At 45.9% G+C, this 18,539-nt stretch overlaps 1 protein-coding gene across 25 annotated transcripts in view; it reads left to right on the plus strand.

Annotated features, from left to right (window-relative positions):
• BCAS3 (BCAS3 microtubule associated cell migration factor) overlaps positions 1-18,539 on the plus strand; it is a 454,932-nt gene that overhangs the window by 57,489 nt on the left and 378,904 nt on the right. For all 25 annotated transcript variants that reach the window (XM_088657501.1, XM_088657504.1, XM_088657510.1 and 22 more), the window contains 4 exons: positions 124-231; positions 2,065-2,141; positions 15,989-16,065; positions 18,143-18,226. In XM_088657501.1, the coding sequence (XP_088513627.1) occupies positions 124-231; positions 2,065-2,141; positions 15,989-16,065; positions 18,143-18,226 (346 nt within the window). The remainder of the gene's footprint in view (positions 1-123; positions 232-2,064; positions 2,142-15,988; positions 16,066-18,142; positions 18,227-18,539) is intronic.

Consider the following 18,539-nt stretch of genomic DNA (forward strand, 5'->3'; position numbering starts at 1 on the left):
TGGGCCAAGCGATCCTTCAGATAAACTGCTCGGAAGCTTTTGTAGGCTTTGTATCCTAATCACAACTCCTTGAATTTGCTAGCTGAGCTGAATATGCTAGCCAACCCCGTGTTTTTCTTTCAGCACCAGCCCTCCTTACTGTTGCGTGGACCTCCATTCTTTGCGAACTGGTGAAATGGTAAAATCCATACAGTTCAAAACACCCATTTATGACCTGCACTGCAACAAAAGGTAAGCCCTTTTGGATACTTTTGGGCTCCATCCAGCCCCCAACCCACTTTTGCCATTTATATTTCATGTTGTTGTCCATCATTGCCTTCCATGGGAGCAGCTTGGACCAAATGCAGGCTTTTGAGTAGTTATGAGCTGCACATCTGAGCCACTGGGGGGGGGGGAGAGGAGGCAGCCCAACAAAGACTCCCCCAAAGATCCCAGTGATCTGGCAGGGTTATAAGGGATCAGGCAGTCCTTAAGGTATCCTGGACCCAAGTTGTTAAGGGCCTTGTAAATCAATACAAGATCCTTAAACTTGGCCCAATAACATATGGGCAGCCGGTGCAAGCTTTTAATCACCTGAGTTATGTGCTGCTACAGCCAATAGCCTCACTGCAGGATTTTGCACCAGCTGCAGCTGTTTCCACGTGTGGTGTCTACTGCAGAGGTCTAAAATGGCTTCCCAGCTGCTGTCCCCTTGAAATTTTTGTTTTGTTGTCGTCGTCCTTGTGCTTCATGCCCTGATAATCATTTTAAGTGATTCATTACATAAAACCCTATCCCACCCCCCCTCCTCTTAATTCCATTGTATGGAGGGTGTGGGGAGGGGAACGGGGGACACACAAAACACTTTCCGCAAATAAGGCACGGCTGTTACGCCCGGCAGATTTGCAATAAAAACCAGCAATGTGATTATTTTTGAGGATGAAACACTTTTTAGATTAATATGCCGTGTGGTTGTGATGGATTTTCATTTTGAGTCACCGGGGAGAAAGGATGCTTTTAAAAAAATAAATGTAAGTTGCAGGAGGCATAACATTGGTTTTATTAAAGAGGTACAAACCTTCTTGTGTTCTCTCTGGTATCTCACAGGTGGAAATGGGGGCACACATTACATTTGCAATTCCTGCATTCTCACACCCAGGATTGCTGCCTGAGGTTACACACACACACACACACACACACACACCCATCCCAAATAACTCAATCTGGTATTGGCCACAGAATTCAGCTTCTGTGCCTGCAGTGCCTGCTCCCTAAAATATATTAGCAGCCTCATACCCAGCATTGCTCAGGAACTCTAAGAAACAAACAAACAAAAAATCAAGGTAGTTTTGAAGTCATTGCTTCAAGTCAGTGCAGTTTTGAAAGGTTCAGTCTGCCATCTTGAAGCAAAATGGCGCCCACCTTTATGTCCAAATATAGAAAAAAAACTTGCTCCTTGATCTCAGGAACCACCGTACAAAATTTGGTGATGGCGTCTTAAGAGGGGTCCAGATGCAAAGAGAACAGACAACTTCCAATGATCATGATTATAATAATTATAATGACACACAGATCCCGCTTTACAAACACAGTGCATTTCCCTGGAAACGGCTCGTTAGGCGAGTATTCATGTAATAAGTCAATGATTTCCATTGATTCCTATGTGAAATTTTCTAATTGTTTCCAGCCATGGAATTTTGATGCCAACATGGGGGGAGGGGAGAAGGGAAAACCCAGAGAAAATGCTCTCTGATTTGTCCAATCACTCCATCTTCCTCCCTCAACCAATCAGCAAAAGGCAAACAAGGAAGTAAAAGGTGCTTTCTGTTCAGATATTTGAATCTGTGGTGTGTATATATTGAGGTTTGGGTAATGATTCTTTGTGTTCAGATAAGTGAATTTTTGCATAGTGAGCATTTGTAAAGCGGGACCTGTGTATTATTATTATTATTATTATTATTATTATTATTATTATTATTATTATTATTATTCCCTATGGAAATGAGAATGTCTAAATCCCACCATTTCAGTTTTTAGTATCTTGATATTTCAAGTATTCTCCATTGTTTTGTTTTTCGCCCCCAGGATCCTTGTTGTTGTCTTACAGGAGAAAATTGCTGCCTTTGACAGCTGCACCTTCACCAAAAAGTTCTTTGTCACAAGTAAGCATCCTTGTGTTTCCCCTCCTCTTCTTCCTGAATGGTTGTGGTCGAATCAAACCCAACTTGATCAGACTTGTTACCTGGCTTAGGTGCTATTGTTGATCTGTTGGGGACCCAGTACTTTTAAAACCAAGGGGCATGTCATGGGGATTTGTCCTGCACAAGCTCCTTTGAAAGGTATAAAATGGAGGTGACCTCCCCCAAATGATTCTGGACTCAAATTCCCATCAGCCTCAGGTCCATCATTCCTGGTAGGAGAGTTTTGCGAGAGAGATGTGCTCTTACACAGTGCCCATCCATCCCCATTGGATTGTTCCCGTTTGCTTTTTCTGGCTCCCAACCTGTTGACAATCCTCATCCTACTGCTGTAGGAATTAAAATGTGTGTTTAAAGTGTTGCTCCCAGATTCCTTCTGGTTTAAAATGGTTTTCTAATGGGATAATAGTTGCTTATTCAATGGGACGTGTGCAAAAGGGATGCCACTAAGGAAGTGCACAATCGCTCCCCTAGTATTTCAGACCACATATGATATCCCTCAAGCAAACTCATATTGGGCTGGAGATACCTTTTGTAAAACATGGATGTTTAGAGAATGTTTACTTCCATGTAATCGCTGTGTTTGATGATGCAGAAATGACACCTTTTCACAGGTAAGCTTGGTTACCCCCGACGGCAGGAACTTACGGCGAGGACCCTTTGAACCACTCTAATCAGAAATACACCAGCATTACTTAGTTGACACTTCTAATAAGTTGCCTGGGTTGTAGATGGTTGGGAGTTGCTATTTCAGATTGTTTCCTGTTTTATACTGACTTGGCATTATTGGTCTATTCTTGTTTTTAAAGACATTGTCTACTGTAAGGCACAAAGGTTATGCCAGGGCACACTATTTTTTAAATTTTTATTTATTAGTTCAATAAATTTCTGTTCCACTCTTCACCATATATACGTTTATACACATAAAACGTATTATTAAAATTAAAATTATAAAACACGATATAACAGTTGTGGAGAACCTTTGGCCCACCAGATGTTGCCAAATACAACTTCTGTCATTCCTGGCCATTGACCATGCTTGCTGGTGCTGATGGGAGTTGTAGTTCAGCAGCATCTGGAGGGCAAAAGGTTCCCCTGCATGGGCTATATAGCAAATGAAGACCAGTACTAAAATCCATACCAAGCAACAGCAGACAGCAGTTATATTTGACCAGCATTCATCAACTACCTTCTAGTGGCTTGGTGAAAAAATATGTTTTCAATTGGTGGAGAAAGACATACAATATAGACACTAGTCATATTTCTAATGGGAGGGAATTCTATACCCTGGTGTGCCACCACAGAAAAGGCCCTCAGTTAATGCCCGATGCACCCCAGAAGTGCTGGCAGGACCCCTAGAAGGGTCTCTTTTGCAGATCTTAGGGATCAGCCAGATTGATATAGGGAGAGGCACGTCTTTGAGTACTTAGGTGCAAAGTTGTGGACCATCTCGGTCCAGGAATGGCTATAACTGGCAAACTAGCCATAGCTGGAGAAAAATGTACTTCATATCACAGATGCCACGTGTACTAGATCAGGGGTCAGCAAACCTTTTCAGCAGGGGGCCAGTCCACTGTCCCTCAGACCTTGTGGGGGGCTGGACTATATTTTGAAAAAAAATGTGAACAAATTCCTATGCCCCACAAATAACTTAGAGATGCATTTTAAATAAAAGGACACATTCTACTCATGTAAAAACATGCTGACCTTCCGCGGGCTGGATTGAGAAGGCGATTGGGCTGCATCTGGCCCCCGGGCCTTAGTTTGGGTACCCCTGTACTAGATCTAGTACAGGCATAGGCAACCTCAGCCCTCCAGATGTTTTGGGAGTACAACTCCCGTCATCCCTAGCTAACAGGACCACTGGTCAGGGATGGTGGGAGTTGTAGTCCCAAAACATATGGAGGGCCAAGTTTGCCTGTGCCTTATCTAGTAGTTCCCCCCCCCCCCCAAATACAAACCTGCTCCTTTAAGGGGAGGGCATCCCTGTTAGGAGCAGATCATCTTCCTGCATCCTGGGCATGTGAACTGCACCTCCTCAGGATTCCATCTCAATGGGTTGACTCTCATCCAGCCCATTACTGCCTGCAGTCCAGCAGCAGCAGCAGCAGCAGCAGCACGACCTTCCCTGATTCTGCTGACAAGGAGAAATAGAGCTGGTTGTCATCCACAAATTGATGACAGCATGCTCCAAATCCCTGGATGACCTCACCCAGTGGATGTTAAAGAGCATGGGGAATAAGATGAAACTGTGGTGGACTCCACTGCACAGGTGTCAGGTGGTTGAGAACTATTGTGTCATCAGAGGGGCTGCAGCATCCCTTGTTGCTTCTAAATCCATCAGAGCAGGAATCTGCAGTGCTGATTTCCCCACCACCTCTACCCCCAGCTGCAGTGACGTCATCCTGAAGCAGAAAGCAATGACACATTGGGATTCTTTGATGCTGCCCACACCACAACTGATGGTTGGAACCCCCCCCCCCAAAAAAATATTTATTTTAGTCTAGACTGTAATAGCCTTGTAAACAAGCCTACACATGTTCTAAGCTTGTAGATTCTTTACTAGCCTGCTAAGGGGTTAGTGGCCTAGAACTCTGGGCTGACCGTTGAATAGGATAAGGCCCCCTCTTCTGCAGCCAGAATAGAAATGCAAGCAATTAGTCTCTAAGCAGACTGGTAAAATAATTTGTATTCTGCCAAGGGGGCTGTCAGAAGGACGGAGGGATTGCTGTGTCCAGGGTTAGCCCACCCACGAGGCAAGGTGAGGTGACTGCTTTGGGTGGCAGGATCCACAGGAGCAGCAGATTCAAGTATCCAAGGAATGCACTGTCTGCCGCAACACTCTCCTTGGAGGCCATCTGCTTCCTCCTTGGCAGCTCCCCAATAATAATAATAATAATAATAATAATAATTAATTAATTAATTAATTAATTAATTAATTAATTTATACCCCACCCATCTGGCTGGGTATCCCCAGCCACTCTGGGCGGCTTCCAACAGAAAAATAAAATACAGTATCTATTAAACATTAAAAGCCTCCCTAAACAGGGCTGCCTTCAGATGTCTTCTAAAAGTCTGGTAGTTGTTTTTCTGATGGGAGGCCGTTCCACAGGGCGGGCGCCACTACCGAGAATGCTGCCTCTAGACAAATAGGAGGCACTGCTGGCCTCCTCCAACCTTTAAGGGGAAAATGGCAAGGGCTGCACTTTGGGGTCTCCTGCGTTCTGCAACCACCTTCAACCGTTGGGGTAAGGTTGACTTGATTCCATGCCTATGTTCCCAGTGTAGAACTTCACTCCACGCTTCTTTACTTGCCGGTGAGAGGCAACATTTTGTGGGTTCACCTCAGGTGCCAAAACGTCTTGGGCTTGGCCCTAGCTCTGTTCACCCTTACCCAGCTTGCTGCATTTTTATGCTCCCTTTCTAGACAGCACAGAAATCAAGCAGACTGGTTGGGGAGACAGAAATCAGCCCTGCTCACTTGCCTGCCTGGAATTCTGTGTCACCTATGGTGTTCACATGAGTTGGTTCCAGTGATGGGGGAGAAATTAGATTCAGCTGGCATTCACAGTTTATGAAGCAATCCACAAACCAAAGCGGCAACCATACTTCGAAGTCCACGCTTTTCTTAATTTTGTTGTGCTGTTCTCACGCCAAGTAATGAGTTCAAAAATAAATATACCAGGGAAAGGTGTGAGTAGATATGCATGTATTAGGGGAAATGTTGATGGGTTTTCATGAGGACTTAAAAAAAACCACCTCATGTTGACATGTCCAACTGATGATTGGAAAAATGATAATTTGGAATTGACAGATTTGCCTGTCTCTAGTGTATCAACTAGACTGAATTGTACCTCCAGTTCTTAATGCAGAAAAGAACGACTGTGTACCAAGTTTGAGGAGGGTGCACTGCTTCTTTTATTTATGCTTTGAGCCTCCACTGGAAAAGTAGGCTACATGTTTTTAAACAAATAAATCAGTGCATGAATTAGTGTCCACGTTTGCATGTCCCTGTCTCGTTCTATGGGGAGACAACAGGGCATCTGAAGAAAGAGAGGAACTGAGGTCCACCCTGACAGAAGCCCCAACTTCAGTTTGTGTAAGCAGAAATCTGTCTTTTGCCCCAGATGTTAAATGTAAACTTTTCTGACTTTTTGAAGAGGATGAACTAGGCTAGCCTTAATGTATATTTGTTTGCCTAGCGTGGTCCCCTCCCTGCATGCTGGAACCCAAGCTTACTTTAGAAGTAGGTTTGGTTGTCCTTAAAAGGAAAGATATAGCTAAATAAGCTTAGAATTTAATGGCAGGAGAGGGGGTGGAAATGCCTTGAATTTACTTAGTCTTTGCATTACATCGTTTTGCTCTTAGTGTGTGTGTTTAAAGCTTAAAGCAGCTTCCCTTTCTTCAAAGGGGGGGGGAACAGAGTTCGTGGAGTAATCTGAAAGCTACCAATAGGTGTCAGTTTCTCCCCACATCATGGCCTTGAGATAACCGAGGGATCCGCTTTCCCGTTTGCTGAAGCCAACGCAGCAGGGAAACTAGCCTTGATTTCAAGGCATTACATGGTTCTTCCATGGCTGCTAATAACCTTTTCTGAATTAAAGTGTGAAATCAGATCTGTATGGGGTACTTCCTTTCCTGCCCCCTCAGATTTTGCGGGGAAATAAAATCCCTTCCTGATTTTATTGCCGTACTTTCTTAGTCTTCTCCCCCCCCCACCCCCCGCCGCTGCCCCAAAGTAAGTTGTACATAATCAGATCTCTAAAAACTTCTGAACAGCGTAGAGTTTGAAAGGCCATCTATCTAGCCTTTAGGCATGGGGCCCACCCACCCATTTACTAACTCACACCCCTGCCCCCTGGCAACAGGATGGCTATATTTCACATCCAGTTTCGGAGGCAGTGCGTTGCCGAATTCCAGTTGCAGGGATTGCAAACAAGAGGGTGTGGATGTGTTGATCTGTCAATTTTGGTTTCTTTCAGGTTCTCTCCCCCCCCCCATTCCCCCAATCTTAACTTCAGCTTGCCATATTTTTGGCATCAGGTTGCATTATAGTTCAGTCGGCAAAGAGCATGAGGCTCTTAACCTCAGGACCATGGATTTGAGCCCCATGTTGGGCGAAAGATTCCTGAATTGCAGGGGGTTGGACTAGGCAAGCCTCGTGGCCCCTTCCAACTATGATTTATTGTTTTCTCAGGAAAATCCACCAGCATTCTAACTACTCACTTCTCCAAATACAGTTGTACCTTGGTTGTCAAACGTCTGGGTACTCGTACATTTCGGCTCCCGAACGATTGAAACCCAGAAGTGAGTGTTCCGGTTTTTGAACATTCTTTTGGAACCCGGACATCCGACGGGGGGTTCCGCAGCTTCCAATTGGCCGCACTTTGGTTTCCGAATGTTTTGGAAGTCGAACGGACTTCCGGAATGGATTCCGTTCAACTTCCAAGGTACGACTGTATACCAATTTTCTGTTTGCAGATTTGCCTAATGTAATTCCTTTTATAAAATGTTATTTTCAACAGTAGATGCCAGTGTATGTACTCTCACCCATAATCTAGCTCAGTGTTGTCTACACCAACTGGTAGCGGCTCTTCAGGGTTTCAAGCAGGGGGTCTCCCTCGCAGCCCTACCTGGAGATGCCGGGGATGGAACCTAGGACCATCTGCATGCAAGGCAGATGCTCTACCAATGAGCTACAGACCTTCTGTGTGCGTGCGTGTGCGCAAGTAGAACTCCCTGAACCTTTAGAAAGGAAAACTCTGTAACTGTACCAAACTTGGATATGGGTGCCTCAAATTATAACCAGTTTGTGACCAACTCTCCTTCAAAATTTTCAGATTTTAGCATTAAACTTCCAGGTTTTAAAAACTTTTAAAAAGTGACAGACAGTGGTACCTCTACTTACGAATTTAATGCGTTCCGAACACACATTCGTAAGTCAAAAACATTTGTAAGTCGAATCCCATAGGAATGCATTGGGAGAAAAAATTCGTAAGTCGCAACGCTATCTAAAAATTTGTAAGTAGAAAAAATCCTATCTAAACCGTATTCAAGATGGCAGACGGAGCTCCGTTCGTAAGTAGAAACATTTGTAAGTAGAGTTATTCGTAAGTAGAGGTACCACTTGTATATGCTTATGGTCTGAGCTGGAGGTTCCCCACCCCCCTAAAAACTTTCTTTGTTGTAGTTGAGTCAGGAATTCTTAAACCTTTAAAAAGAAAAAACACCAAAAAGGAAAACAAAAAACAAAACCCCATGAGAGCTCATTTGATTTTTGTAGTCTGTGTTCAAGGGGGCCGATAGATGCTGACAGTTTGATGTGGTGGCAATGTGGTTCAGTCACCAAGAATTGCTGTTGTTTGACCCGAAGAGTGGATTTCTGAAGTCTCCCACTTGCTTTAGCTATGGATTTCCACCATTGGGGTGGGGTGGAGAATAGAAGGGGCTCTATCTGTAGGAGATGCTGAGCTGCAATCTTGGCACACATCCAAACATTGACAAGGCTGTGGTACCACATCAAGCAACACTAACTCAGTGCTAGAGCAGCTGCTTTGTGTGCAGAAAGCCCCTGGTTCAATCCTTGGCATCTTCCAGTGGAGGTGGCAGAGAGATTTCTTGTCTGAAACCCTGGAGAGCTGCTGCCAGTCAGTGTAGACAACACTGAGCTAGATGGATGAGTGGTCTGACTTGGTATAAGGCAGCTTTGTACATTCCTTTGCTGGAGATGTTCCTGCCGGGAGAAGTCAGGAACTGAACATTTTCCATGCAAAGTATTCCGTCTGCCTCTGAGCTCTGGCCTTTCTTCTCAAAAACTTCAAGTCCTCGTGGTTCTGAATGAATGATTAATTAAAAGAGGGACATAGGCAGCTGAGTAAATGATAAAATAAAAGAGGAACACAGAGTTAGACCATTGGTCCACCTAACACAGGACTCTGGGGTTTCAAGCAGGCGGCATTCCCAGCCCTACCAGAAGATGCTAGATATTGAATGTTGGACCTTCTGCATGCAAAGCATATGTTCTGCCCTTAAGGGGGTGTGTTACTAGATGGGGTGGCCACCTGATGAGATTTGATCCCATGGCTTTAAGGCAAAAAAGTCAATTGCCTTAACCCTCTCTGACTGCCTGTTGTTAATTTATGGTGCTCTTTGCCTATTCTTCCTCTGGCGCTTAATGGTCCTCTGAAAAACATCCCATTTCCCCCGCGGTGATTGGGATGGCTGGAGGAAGTGGGGAAGAGGCACAGGGACACATTTATCAAAAGTAAATAAGCGGCTGTTTGGTGCATCAGTTTCCTGCTATGACAGCGCCGGCGCTTTTGCCAACTACTCATCCTAGAAGATGCTGGAGGGGGGCGAGGGGGGCTCTTCTCCCCTTGGAAGAGACCAGGCGATTTGGACGTGGTGATACAGCAGCAGTGGCTCTGTGTCCAGCAGCCAGTGCCGGCCCCACTTTCCCCCGACGCTTGTCAACCTCAGGTTGATGATGTGCTCTTACTCTCTGGGGAGGAAGACGATGGCTGAAGCCATTATCTGGCACCAAGTTTCTATTGACGCGATACATCTGAGTCCCCAAAGAGGCTCTTTTCTTATAGAACACAGTAAGCACACGGACTAAATTCTCTATTTAAAAAAAAACAACCCATGATATTTCTGCTCTTGATATGTCAAGATTGTGCTGTTCCATGGTTTATTAATGCAGGACTGGTGCCAGACTTTTGTGTGGGGGCACTAGCAAGACCCCGCTGTGAGCCCCCCCCTCAAATGTCCTACGCCAAAGATGTCTCAAGAATTCATGCTGCTCACACTGAGAACCACTGTTTTGAATTCAGCGCCTTACCTTGAATTCTGCCTATTGCCATCATAGAAGCATAAGGAGCTGTCTAATGCCTAACTAGCTCAGTATTGCCTCCTCTGACTGGCAGCAGTTCTCCCAGGGGGCATTCCTAGCTCTACCTGAAGAGACCAGCGATTGAACCTGGGACTAAAGCATGCAAAGCAAATGCCCCACCACTGAGCCTACTGTCTGTGCCCTAAAAACAAAGTAAGAATCTAGTCCTCATGGCTTTAAATATAGGGCTGACTTAAGAACATTAGAAGCTGCCTTATAAAGAGTCGCCCCCATGGTCCATCGAGCTCAGTGTTCTCTGCATGGATTGGCAGGAACTCTCCTGGGTTTCAGAGGGAGAGCCCTCCCAGCCCTCCGTGGAGATGCTGGGGGTTGAACCTGAGACCTTGTACGAGGAAAGCAGATGCTCTGCCACTGAGCTACAACCCTTCTCTGTAAACCCCCAAGGCTCAGGGTACAGCATGCTCTTTTGATGTAGCCAGCATCCTTCAGTAGCTGAGCAGTTGCATGTGAACACTGTTTTTTTTAGATGCCTCCCTGAAAGGAAGACAGAGCGCTTCTGCTGGCTGGCCTGCTCGGAATGAAAAACCTTACCAGAGACAGAATAGTTTGCCTTTTAAAGTTTGGCCCGTCTTGCAGGGGTGCATGTTGTTGCAGCTTCCCGATGCAGCTGTCTTTGATTAGGAAACCACTTTAAACTCCACTTGCCCTGTTCGTTTTGAGTTTTGAAAGGCTTTGTCACAGGCAGCCAGGCGGTTGGAGGATGTCTACATGCTGAGCGCGCCCTGTCTGCTTCTAACACGGTTTTCTAGACATGGAAACACTCTTTGGCAAAGAAAAAAAAAGACACACAATACACTTTCCCCCTGAATTAAGGTTGGAGGTGCTCCTGCACCTGGAAAGGTTTGCTTCTCGAAAGCATGAGAGTAAGAATTGGCTGTCTCCAGGGTAGTGCAATACACACACACACACACACACACACACACACACACACACACACGTGCATCTCAGGGTTTGCCTTTGGCCAGAGCTCCTGCCTGAAGCACAGCAAGACTAGGCCTGACTCCAGCATGATCCTAGAATTGTACGAGTTGAAAGGGATCCTAAGGGTCATTTAGTCCAACCCCCTGCAACTCAGGAATAACCATTTGGTTGCATCCGTAACATACGTTTAAAGCGCATTCTCTCCCACTCCCACCCCATACACCTCAAGGAAACATGGGAACTGTCGTTTGTTAAGGGTGTTTGGAAGTGTAGCTCTGTAGGTAAACTCCCAGGATTCTTTGGGAGGTAGGTGTAAATATGCCTTAAATGTATGGTGTCTGACCAGTGGACCTGTAACAAAAAGTTGCAGCGCATCCTTACACCATAGCAGGAGTCTTCCTGTTCAGGGTTGCTTTCAGTGACACCCTTCTCCTGGTTACCCCATCCTGTTCCTCTCCTTCCTGAGAGTTCCGTAGCTGTTGCATGTGCTCAGTCCTCTTTGAGCCATTTTGCTGTTGTTTTCCGCCTTAGACTTTATTTTTATTTTCTTAAGTACTGTTGCAGACTTCAGGGCTCCCCTGAAGGGCATTCTCAAACAGATCTCTCTCTGCTCTGCTTCTCTTATGATGTGTCTAGCCTCTTAGGTAAGTGGTGAGGACCGTAGGAGCCGACCCCTGGGGGCCGAGGTTGCTTTGATTCTCCAATAAAATATTTGAGGGGGCCAGCCCCCCAAAGTTGAGAGGAATTCCCATTCAAATGGTGTGTGTGCATGTGCGCGCGCACGAGCCACATCATGTAATTGTGCAGGGCAGGGCTCACCTGGGCTCTGCCAATATTTTACTAAAGTTGGCACCCCTGGTGAGGACTCTCAGACTTGGGAGCTGATTGTAGTCTTCCGGACCTCTCTGTCTGTACCCCAAGACTCCCCCTACACCATCGCCCTCCTAGGCCATAGCCATCCCGGCCTTGCTGCACAGTAGCTTGCTACAGTAAGAGTTGCAGCCATTGCCTAGCCCACCACTGGCCCTGCCCACCACTGGCATGCGGCCCCAGGGAACTTACCCACAAGGGGAAGTGGCCCTCTGGCTGAAAAAGGGTTCCCTGCCCCTGCTTAAGGAGAAGAGGAGTTATAAGAGGCTGAAAAGGAAGAAGACATGCTACTGGGGTAGTGGTGGTCTAGGGCACAAGAAAGTCCCTGGCCAATAGTCCCTGGTGTCTCCAGCCCCAAGGATCCCAGTTGGCAGGGCTGAGAAAGACTTCTGTCTGCCTGAGACCCTGATGAGCCAAGTAGATAATCTTGGGGCTAGATGAGGGTGACTGGGTGTTCAGGAGAATGTTTGGATGAAGTCTCTTGGACTTTGGCTTCGCCTGGTTCTCATAATGCCCTTGCCAAAACTGCACCAGGAATTAAGGGTCTCCTCTTGGCAGGGTCCAGGTTGGAGGCCTTGGGGAGGAGGTCAAGGGCAGATCTAAACAAGAGGAAGTCTTCAGAACAATGGAAGATGCAACGGCTCTGGGAGAGTGGTGGCATTTCTATACAGCTTTTCATCTCCAAGGGGATTCTGTAAACACATTTGCAAGCTATATTACTTCATAGTCTTTATAAACAAGTTTAATTTATCCCTTTCTTTTTGGAGGAACAAACAAAATATTAGTTGAAAGGATTCGGCAATTTGTTTTTTTCTGTCTCCTGGGAATAAACAGTGTCATGAAACAAAAGCGTCCCCTCCTATCCTTTATTTACCCTGTTCCCGTTCTACACCTCTGTTTGTCTTGATCTGTTCCCATTTTGGTTTGATTATCTGGCTGATGCAGGGTGGTGGCGTCTTATGGGGAGAGAATAAAGACCTTTGATCTTGAACATGTTGATGTGCTTCTGTGTGCATAGTTCTTTCTTTCTTTCTCTCTTTCTTCTTAATGTTCATGTGATTAGATTAACTGTAGTAGTTTGGTGGAGTTCATCAGTTATGTGGGCACACCAGACATCTTAAGGGGCCGCAGCTCGGTGGCAGAGCACATGCTTTGCAGCCAGACAGTTCATAGAAGCTGCTTGCGTTCACCCATGCTCAGTCTACTGAGCTCCTGCAGCCTGGTGGTTGGGCACAGGTCTCGTTTTCAGCATCCAGTGAAAAGGATCTCAAATTAGCACCATTAGGAATGACTTCTCACTGAGACCACGGAATGCTGGACTGAATAGTCCAGTGCACCTGAGCTCGGCACAAGGCATGATCCTAAGAGCATGAGTATAACATCAGAATAGCCCTGGTGCATGGGCGTAGCCAGGATTTATTTTAGGAGGGCAGGCATTATGTTGGGGGCAGAACCAAGTATTCAGAGACATACATACTCTCGTGGAGGCAGAACCTGGCCATTGTGGCTAGGAGATAGTTCAGCAAACTAGTCCAGCATTCTGTCTTCAGCAGCAACCAGCCAGATGCCTCTGGGAGCTTTCAAGTCAGGTGTGGTGGTGGTGCCTTCTGCTATTGCTTGTGCCTCCAGCATTTGGTGTAGGCTGCCTCTGCACACACGCGTTCCTTGCAATTTCATGACTAATAACCCTATAGTGATACATTATCCACAGGTTGTGTTCAACCAAGTGTTACTCAGAGTAGACCTATTGAAATTAATGGACCCAAGCTAGTCATGTTCCTTAAATCCATGCCTTCAAACACCCACTTCTCAGATGTTGAAGTTAGCTCTCTCAGACTGTCAGGGGGACTCCTTACAGGGACCCTCCCCCAGTCATCCTGACCAGCACTTCGCCCAGTGACAGCACTAGCAGTGGGTCAGGAGGAGCAGGGTGGAGAGAGGGCTCTCAGACATGTCAGAGCCTAGGCACCGACCCAGCTGGCCAGAGGGGGAAGGACAGCGCAGCAAGGTGCCAGAGCCTCTGCAACGCTCCAGCCGAAGTACGGGAGAAGGAATGCAGCCCCTTCCGGCGCCCGAATTGAGGCGCGCGCCCACACGCAGGGCTAGGGGGAGGCACTTTGTGGTGCCCAGGCTTTTATGCTGGCCAAAGAGCCGGAAGCAACCATTGCCGGGTTCTGAATCGGACTAGGCAGTCATGTTTTCTGATATCTCTGCACTGTAAATAATATTCACAATAAAACTCTGAAAGACAGAGCGGACTGGAGCGTCTTTACCTGAGAGTAGCCGCAACAATCCCCTGACACATACCCAAATTCTTCTTGGATTAACACAGAGGTAGGCAATGTACTACTCTCTAGGTGTTATTGCAGTTCTACTGATTATTTCTTGCTGATTATTGGCTATGATGGCTAGGGCTGATGGAGTCCAACAACATTTGAAGGGCGCCATGTTGGCCACTCCTGGAAATGAGCTCTGAAATGCCTAAATGCTCTGGCTCAACCAATTGTCTGAACTCTTCAGGGTTAGGACTGGGCTATGCAGCTACACTATCTCAGTCATGAATTCCCCCTTCTGTTTTCAGACTCAACAATGGCTACTGTTGGGTCTGCACCAGCATTTTTTAATTATTAAAAAAACCTAGCAATGGTTACTTACACAGCTATTACACAACAAGAAATGGGTTTGGAAACTGTGATCTGGAGCTAACTATGGTTTCCAACCCACTCCCCTCATCCCCCAGATGTAGACATAATGCTAACCATGGTTTGCTACAAAAGGTGATTCCTTTATGATAGGAGAGGAGGTGCTCTTGCTCTCTTGACCATGGTTGGGAGATCAAGCAGTGTTGAGTATCCACTGGGCTGGGAAGAGGCAGACAATTATTTTTATTTCTTTTGAAAAAAAGAAACCAACCCACTGACATGTTCATTAGAAGGGATGGAAGAGAACCGTCTACTGAAAAGGCTTTTTCAAGAAACCCAAAACCAATCTAAGTGGGACAAGATGAAGAGAATGATAGATGTCATTGGCGTATATTTTAAAAGCCATATAAAATGGATATGGCAAGAAGGGAATTGTATAAAAGTCTCTCTCCCCTCTTCCCCTTGTTCTGTTTGGGGTAAAGGGGGTATAAGTCACTTTAACAGTGTATCAGCTTACCTTGCCTATTGAGAGGATGGGTCAAATGTCCCTTTAAGCTTATGTGGGGCCAATGTAATGATATATAGGACAGTCCAAACTGGAGACAGTCTGTGGCTTCAGACCTCCTTGAAGCAAATCAATGCTCCCCCCCCACCTCCCCAAATGTACAAATCTGAAAGGCTTTATGATGAGGACTGCTATTCCTCTGAGCAAGTAAAGAAGGCTAAATGACCCACCATTTTTTAAAAAAAAACATCCATGATAGCCTACTGGGAAGCCTGATGGAAAGTTGCTCAGAGGGTCTTGAGAAGAACCGACCCCAATGCCTTGACAAGCCTTGAAGTTAGGAAAGCTTAAATACTGGGCAGGGGGTCGTACATGGAAAAAGAGACAGCTGTGTCCAATATTAGTCATACTCAGAGTAGACCCATTGAAAGTAATGGACATGACTAACTTAGGCAAATTAATTTCAGCTGGGTCTCCTCTGAGTAAAGCTTAGTTGGATGTAGCCCATCATCTTGCGCCATTCCGTTCATGGGACAGAATAACATAATTCGTGTTGATCAAGTTGCATGAATTATACCAAATCCTGGAGTCCAGTGACTGCCATGTTTAACTACAGCAACTTTTTTTTTCTGCCTGAAGGCCGCATTCCCTTCTGGGTAACCTTCTGGGGGCTGCATGCCAGGATTGGGCAGGGCCAGAAACAGAAGCACTAGCTGGGGCTGATGGGAGCCGGAGTCCAGCAATAGCTAGGGTGCAGGCACAGGTTCCTCATTCTTGAACTAATGCAGCATCCTTTATAATGGGAAACTTTGTGGCCATACCTTCGTTTAAGCTCAAGTTTTCCAGTGGGAAAAAAAGAAACTGAGATGAACATCCATGCAACTTCTGGTTTCCCCTGTATTTTGTTGTTCATAAGAAAGTTTGTTCCAGTATTCTCAGTGTTCATTCCTCCTCCCCACAGGCTGTTATCCATGCCCAGGGCCAAACATGAACCCCATAGCTCTAGGAAGCCGGTGGCTGGCTTATGCAGAAAATAAGGTAAGAACTCAAATGCTTAAAGGTATGTATAGGTACATTTACTAATGTTCTGTAGTTGCAGGAATGTTGGCAAGGATGTTAAGCCTCCCAGTGGTCCCCTTGCTATCATGATTATGATTTATTACGCTCTCAGCATGCGTGGTGCTTTGTGACCTAAGGAGCTTACAGTCAACATTTCCACGGCGAGGAAGTCAAGCGATGGAAAGATGGGGACATTGGGGAGAGAGAGGGAAAGGTAACAGGATGAAGACGCGTGTGCTTTTGTTTCAGTTAGATATGGTGCCAAATGCCTTCTTAGGTTGCCATACATCCAGAATTTCCGGACATGCAGCAGGAAGCAGTGTCCGGGCGGAAATCTGCAAAATGTCTGGGAAAATCCGGATGTATGGCAACCCATGTCGGCAGTGTCGTTTTTGCCAATTTTCCTTAGAAAAAGTTGGAAAATGTCTTTTTTTTGCAATTTTGAAGCTCAACAACTTTGGGTAAAGTTTTAAAAAGCTCACTTTTCACTTTCTGAAATGTGGCAACCCTAGCCTACATGGAATAAATGTGAGGAGAATGCACACGGACAAACACACCCATCCCTGGGCTGTCATAAAATAATAGGCATTTTGCTAGTGACAAATAATTATAGAGGCATGTCTATAAGGAAGCTCTTTATAATTAGATTATACAAACAGGAGATAAAAATGGGATCTGCAACAAAATGCTGCAGCGTGGCAGGGTGCTCCTGTTCAGGTTTCCAGCTGCTTCATTCCATTCTCTCCTCCCATTTTCCATTCTAGCCCTCCTCCAACAATCAGCCATGACTCCATGGCTGCTGTGCACTCTCAGTCCTCATTGGGCTGTTTTAGAAGGATTTCCTCCCTCTTCTGCCAATATTTCCTTGGGATTCCTGCTGGTACTTTTCTCTTGTATGTGGACGGAGCCATTTTGGCTGTGTAAGGACCTGCGCGAGCTCAGTGCAAATGAGCCGGTGGTTCAACCCAACTTGCTGCTCCTGCCCAATCCCCTGTTAAATTAAAATATCTTTTTAGCTATATGTCTAAACAGGGCTTTCTTTACGCGGGGTGCAGGGGGTGCAGTACACCCGGGCACCGAATTCTGGTGGGTGCCAAATGTATACATACTGTAGTATACCTGTCCCTCTTGACCGGCAGCAGCGAAAAGCAATGGAGCGAAAGTCCCCGCCCCTCTCCCCTGTTGCTCTGTTACTCCGTAGCATCAAATATTCCCAACCAGTCAGGAAACAAAAGCATATTTTGTTTACTGCCTTCTTGTTACAGGTGAGCAACTCCCCCCCAAAAACTTTGAGTTCGCCCCCCCCCCCAGGTCAACAACTTTGGCTTTCCCCCTCCCAAAAAAAGCTCAGGGGCACTGGGCAGATCTTTGCACCCCAGTGGCGCATATGCTAAAGATGGCTCTGTGTCTAAATATATTAGTGAGCCATGGCGCTTTTTCACAAGCTTACCCTTTCTAAACCTTAAAAATATCTATATATTTCAGAATACGCGGCACCCTTCGGTCCTTGGCATGCCAACGGCTTCAAGTTGTCATGGATCTGAGTCTTACTTGATAGCCACTCATACCAAAATAAAGACTTAGTTGGTCTTTAAGGTGCTACTGAAGGAATTTTTTTATTTTGTTTCGACTCAGACCAACACGGCTACCTACCTGTTAATAGCCACTCAGATGTATGTTGTGGGAGGGCTGCCAGCTTTATATCTTCTCCCTCTCACCAATTTCCCCATTCTAAAGTTATTGTGTGTGTGTGTGTGTGTGTGTGTGTGTACACACAATACACACTTATATAAAAGGCAGAGTACATGACAGTCTGGGTGGCACCCAAAAGATTATTTCACACTCACAACACCTTTATTGGCATATAAAAAGATTATTTTAAAAGGGGAAGAGAGGAGAAAAATGTTAACAGTTTATTGAGGTTTGGGGGCTGCTTGTTTTTGTGCAATCTGTATGAAAAGAGGAGTCCAGGGAAGGATCCTACACCCACCAGAGGCATCTAAACGTGTCAGAATTGACTAGGAGTGACACTGGTGCTCTCCCTCTTCCTTCTCAGCTGATCCGGTGCCATCAGTCTCGGGGTGGGGCCTGCGGAGACAACATCCAGTCGTACACTGCCACAGTCATCAGTGCAGCCAAAGTGAGTATGTCAGCAGCCACTAGGGTCAGGCTCGTGTCGTCGTTTTTCATTTTAATTGATGGATTTGAAACATTTTAAATTTTTTTTTAGCGCAGATCAGGTTTTCAGAATGGTGCATAGGATAAAACAAATATACAAGAGCAACAGCCCGCCCTGCCCCGAAAACAGATTCTGAAACTTCTTTTAAAAGTACTGAAACTTGCTGTAGCCCAGGAGGGAGGAGCATCAGGCCCAGAGGCCAAAAGTCGCCCACAGGACCTTTCTGTCTGGCCCTTGGAAGTCTCTCCAGGACATAGCCCTCACTGATCCTTCT

Source organism: Zootoca vivipara, chromosome 14, assembly GCF_965207765.1.
Source record: "Zootoca vivipara chromosome 14, rZooViv2.hap1.1, whole genome shotgun sequence".
Taxonomy (NCBI): domain Eukaryota; kingdom Metazoa; phylum Chordata; class Lepidosauria; order Squamata; family Lacertidae; genus Zootoca; species Zootoca vivipara.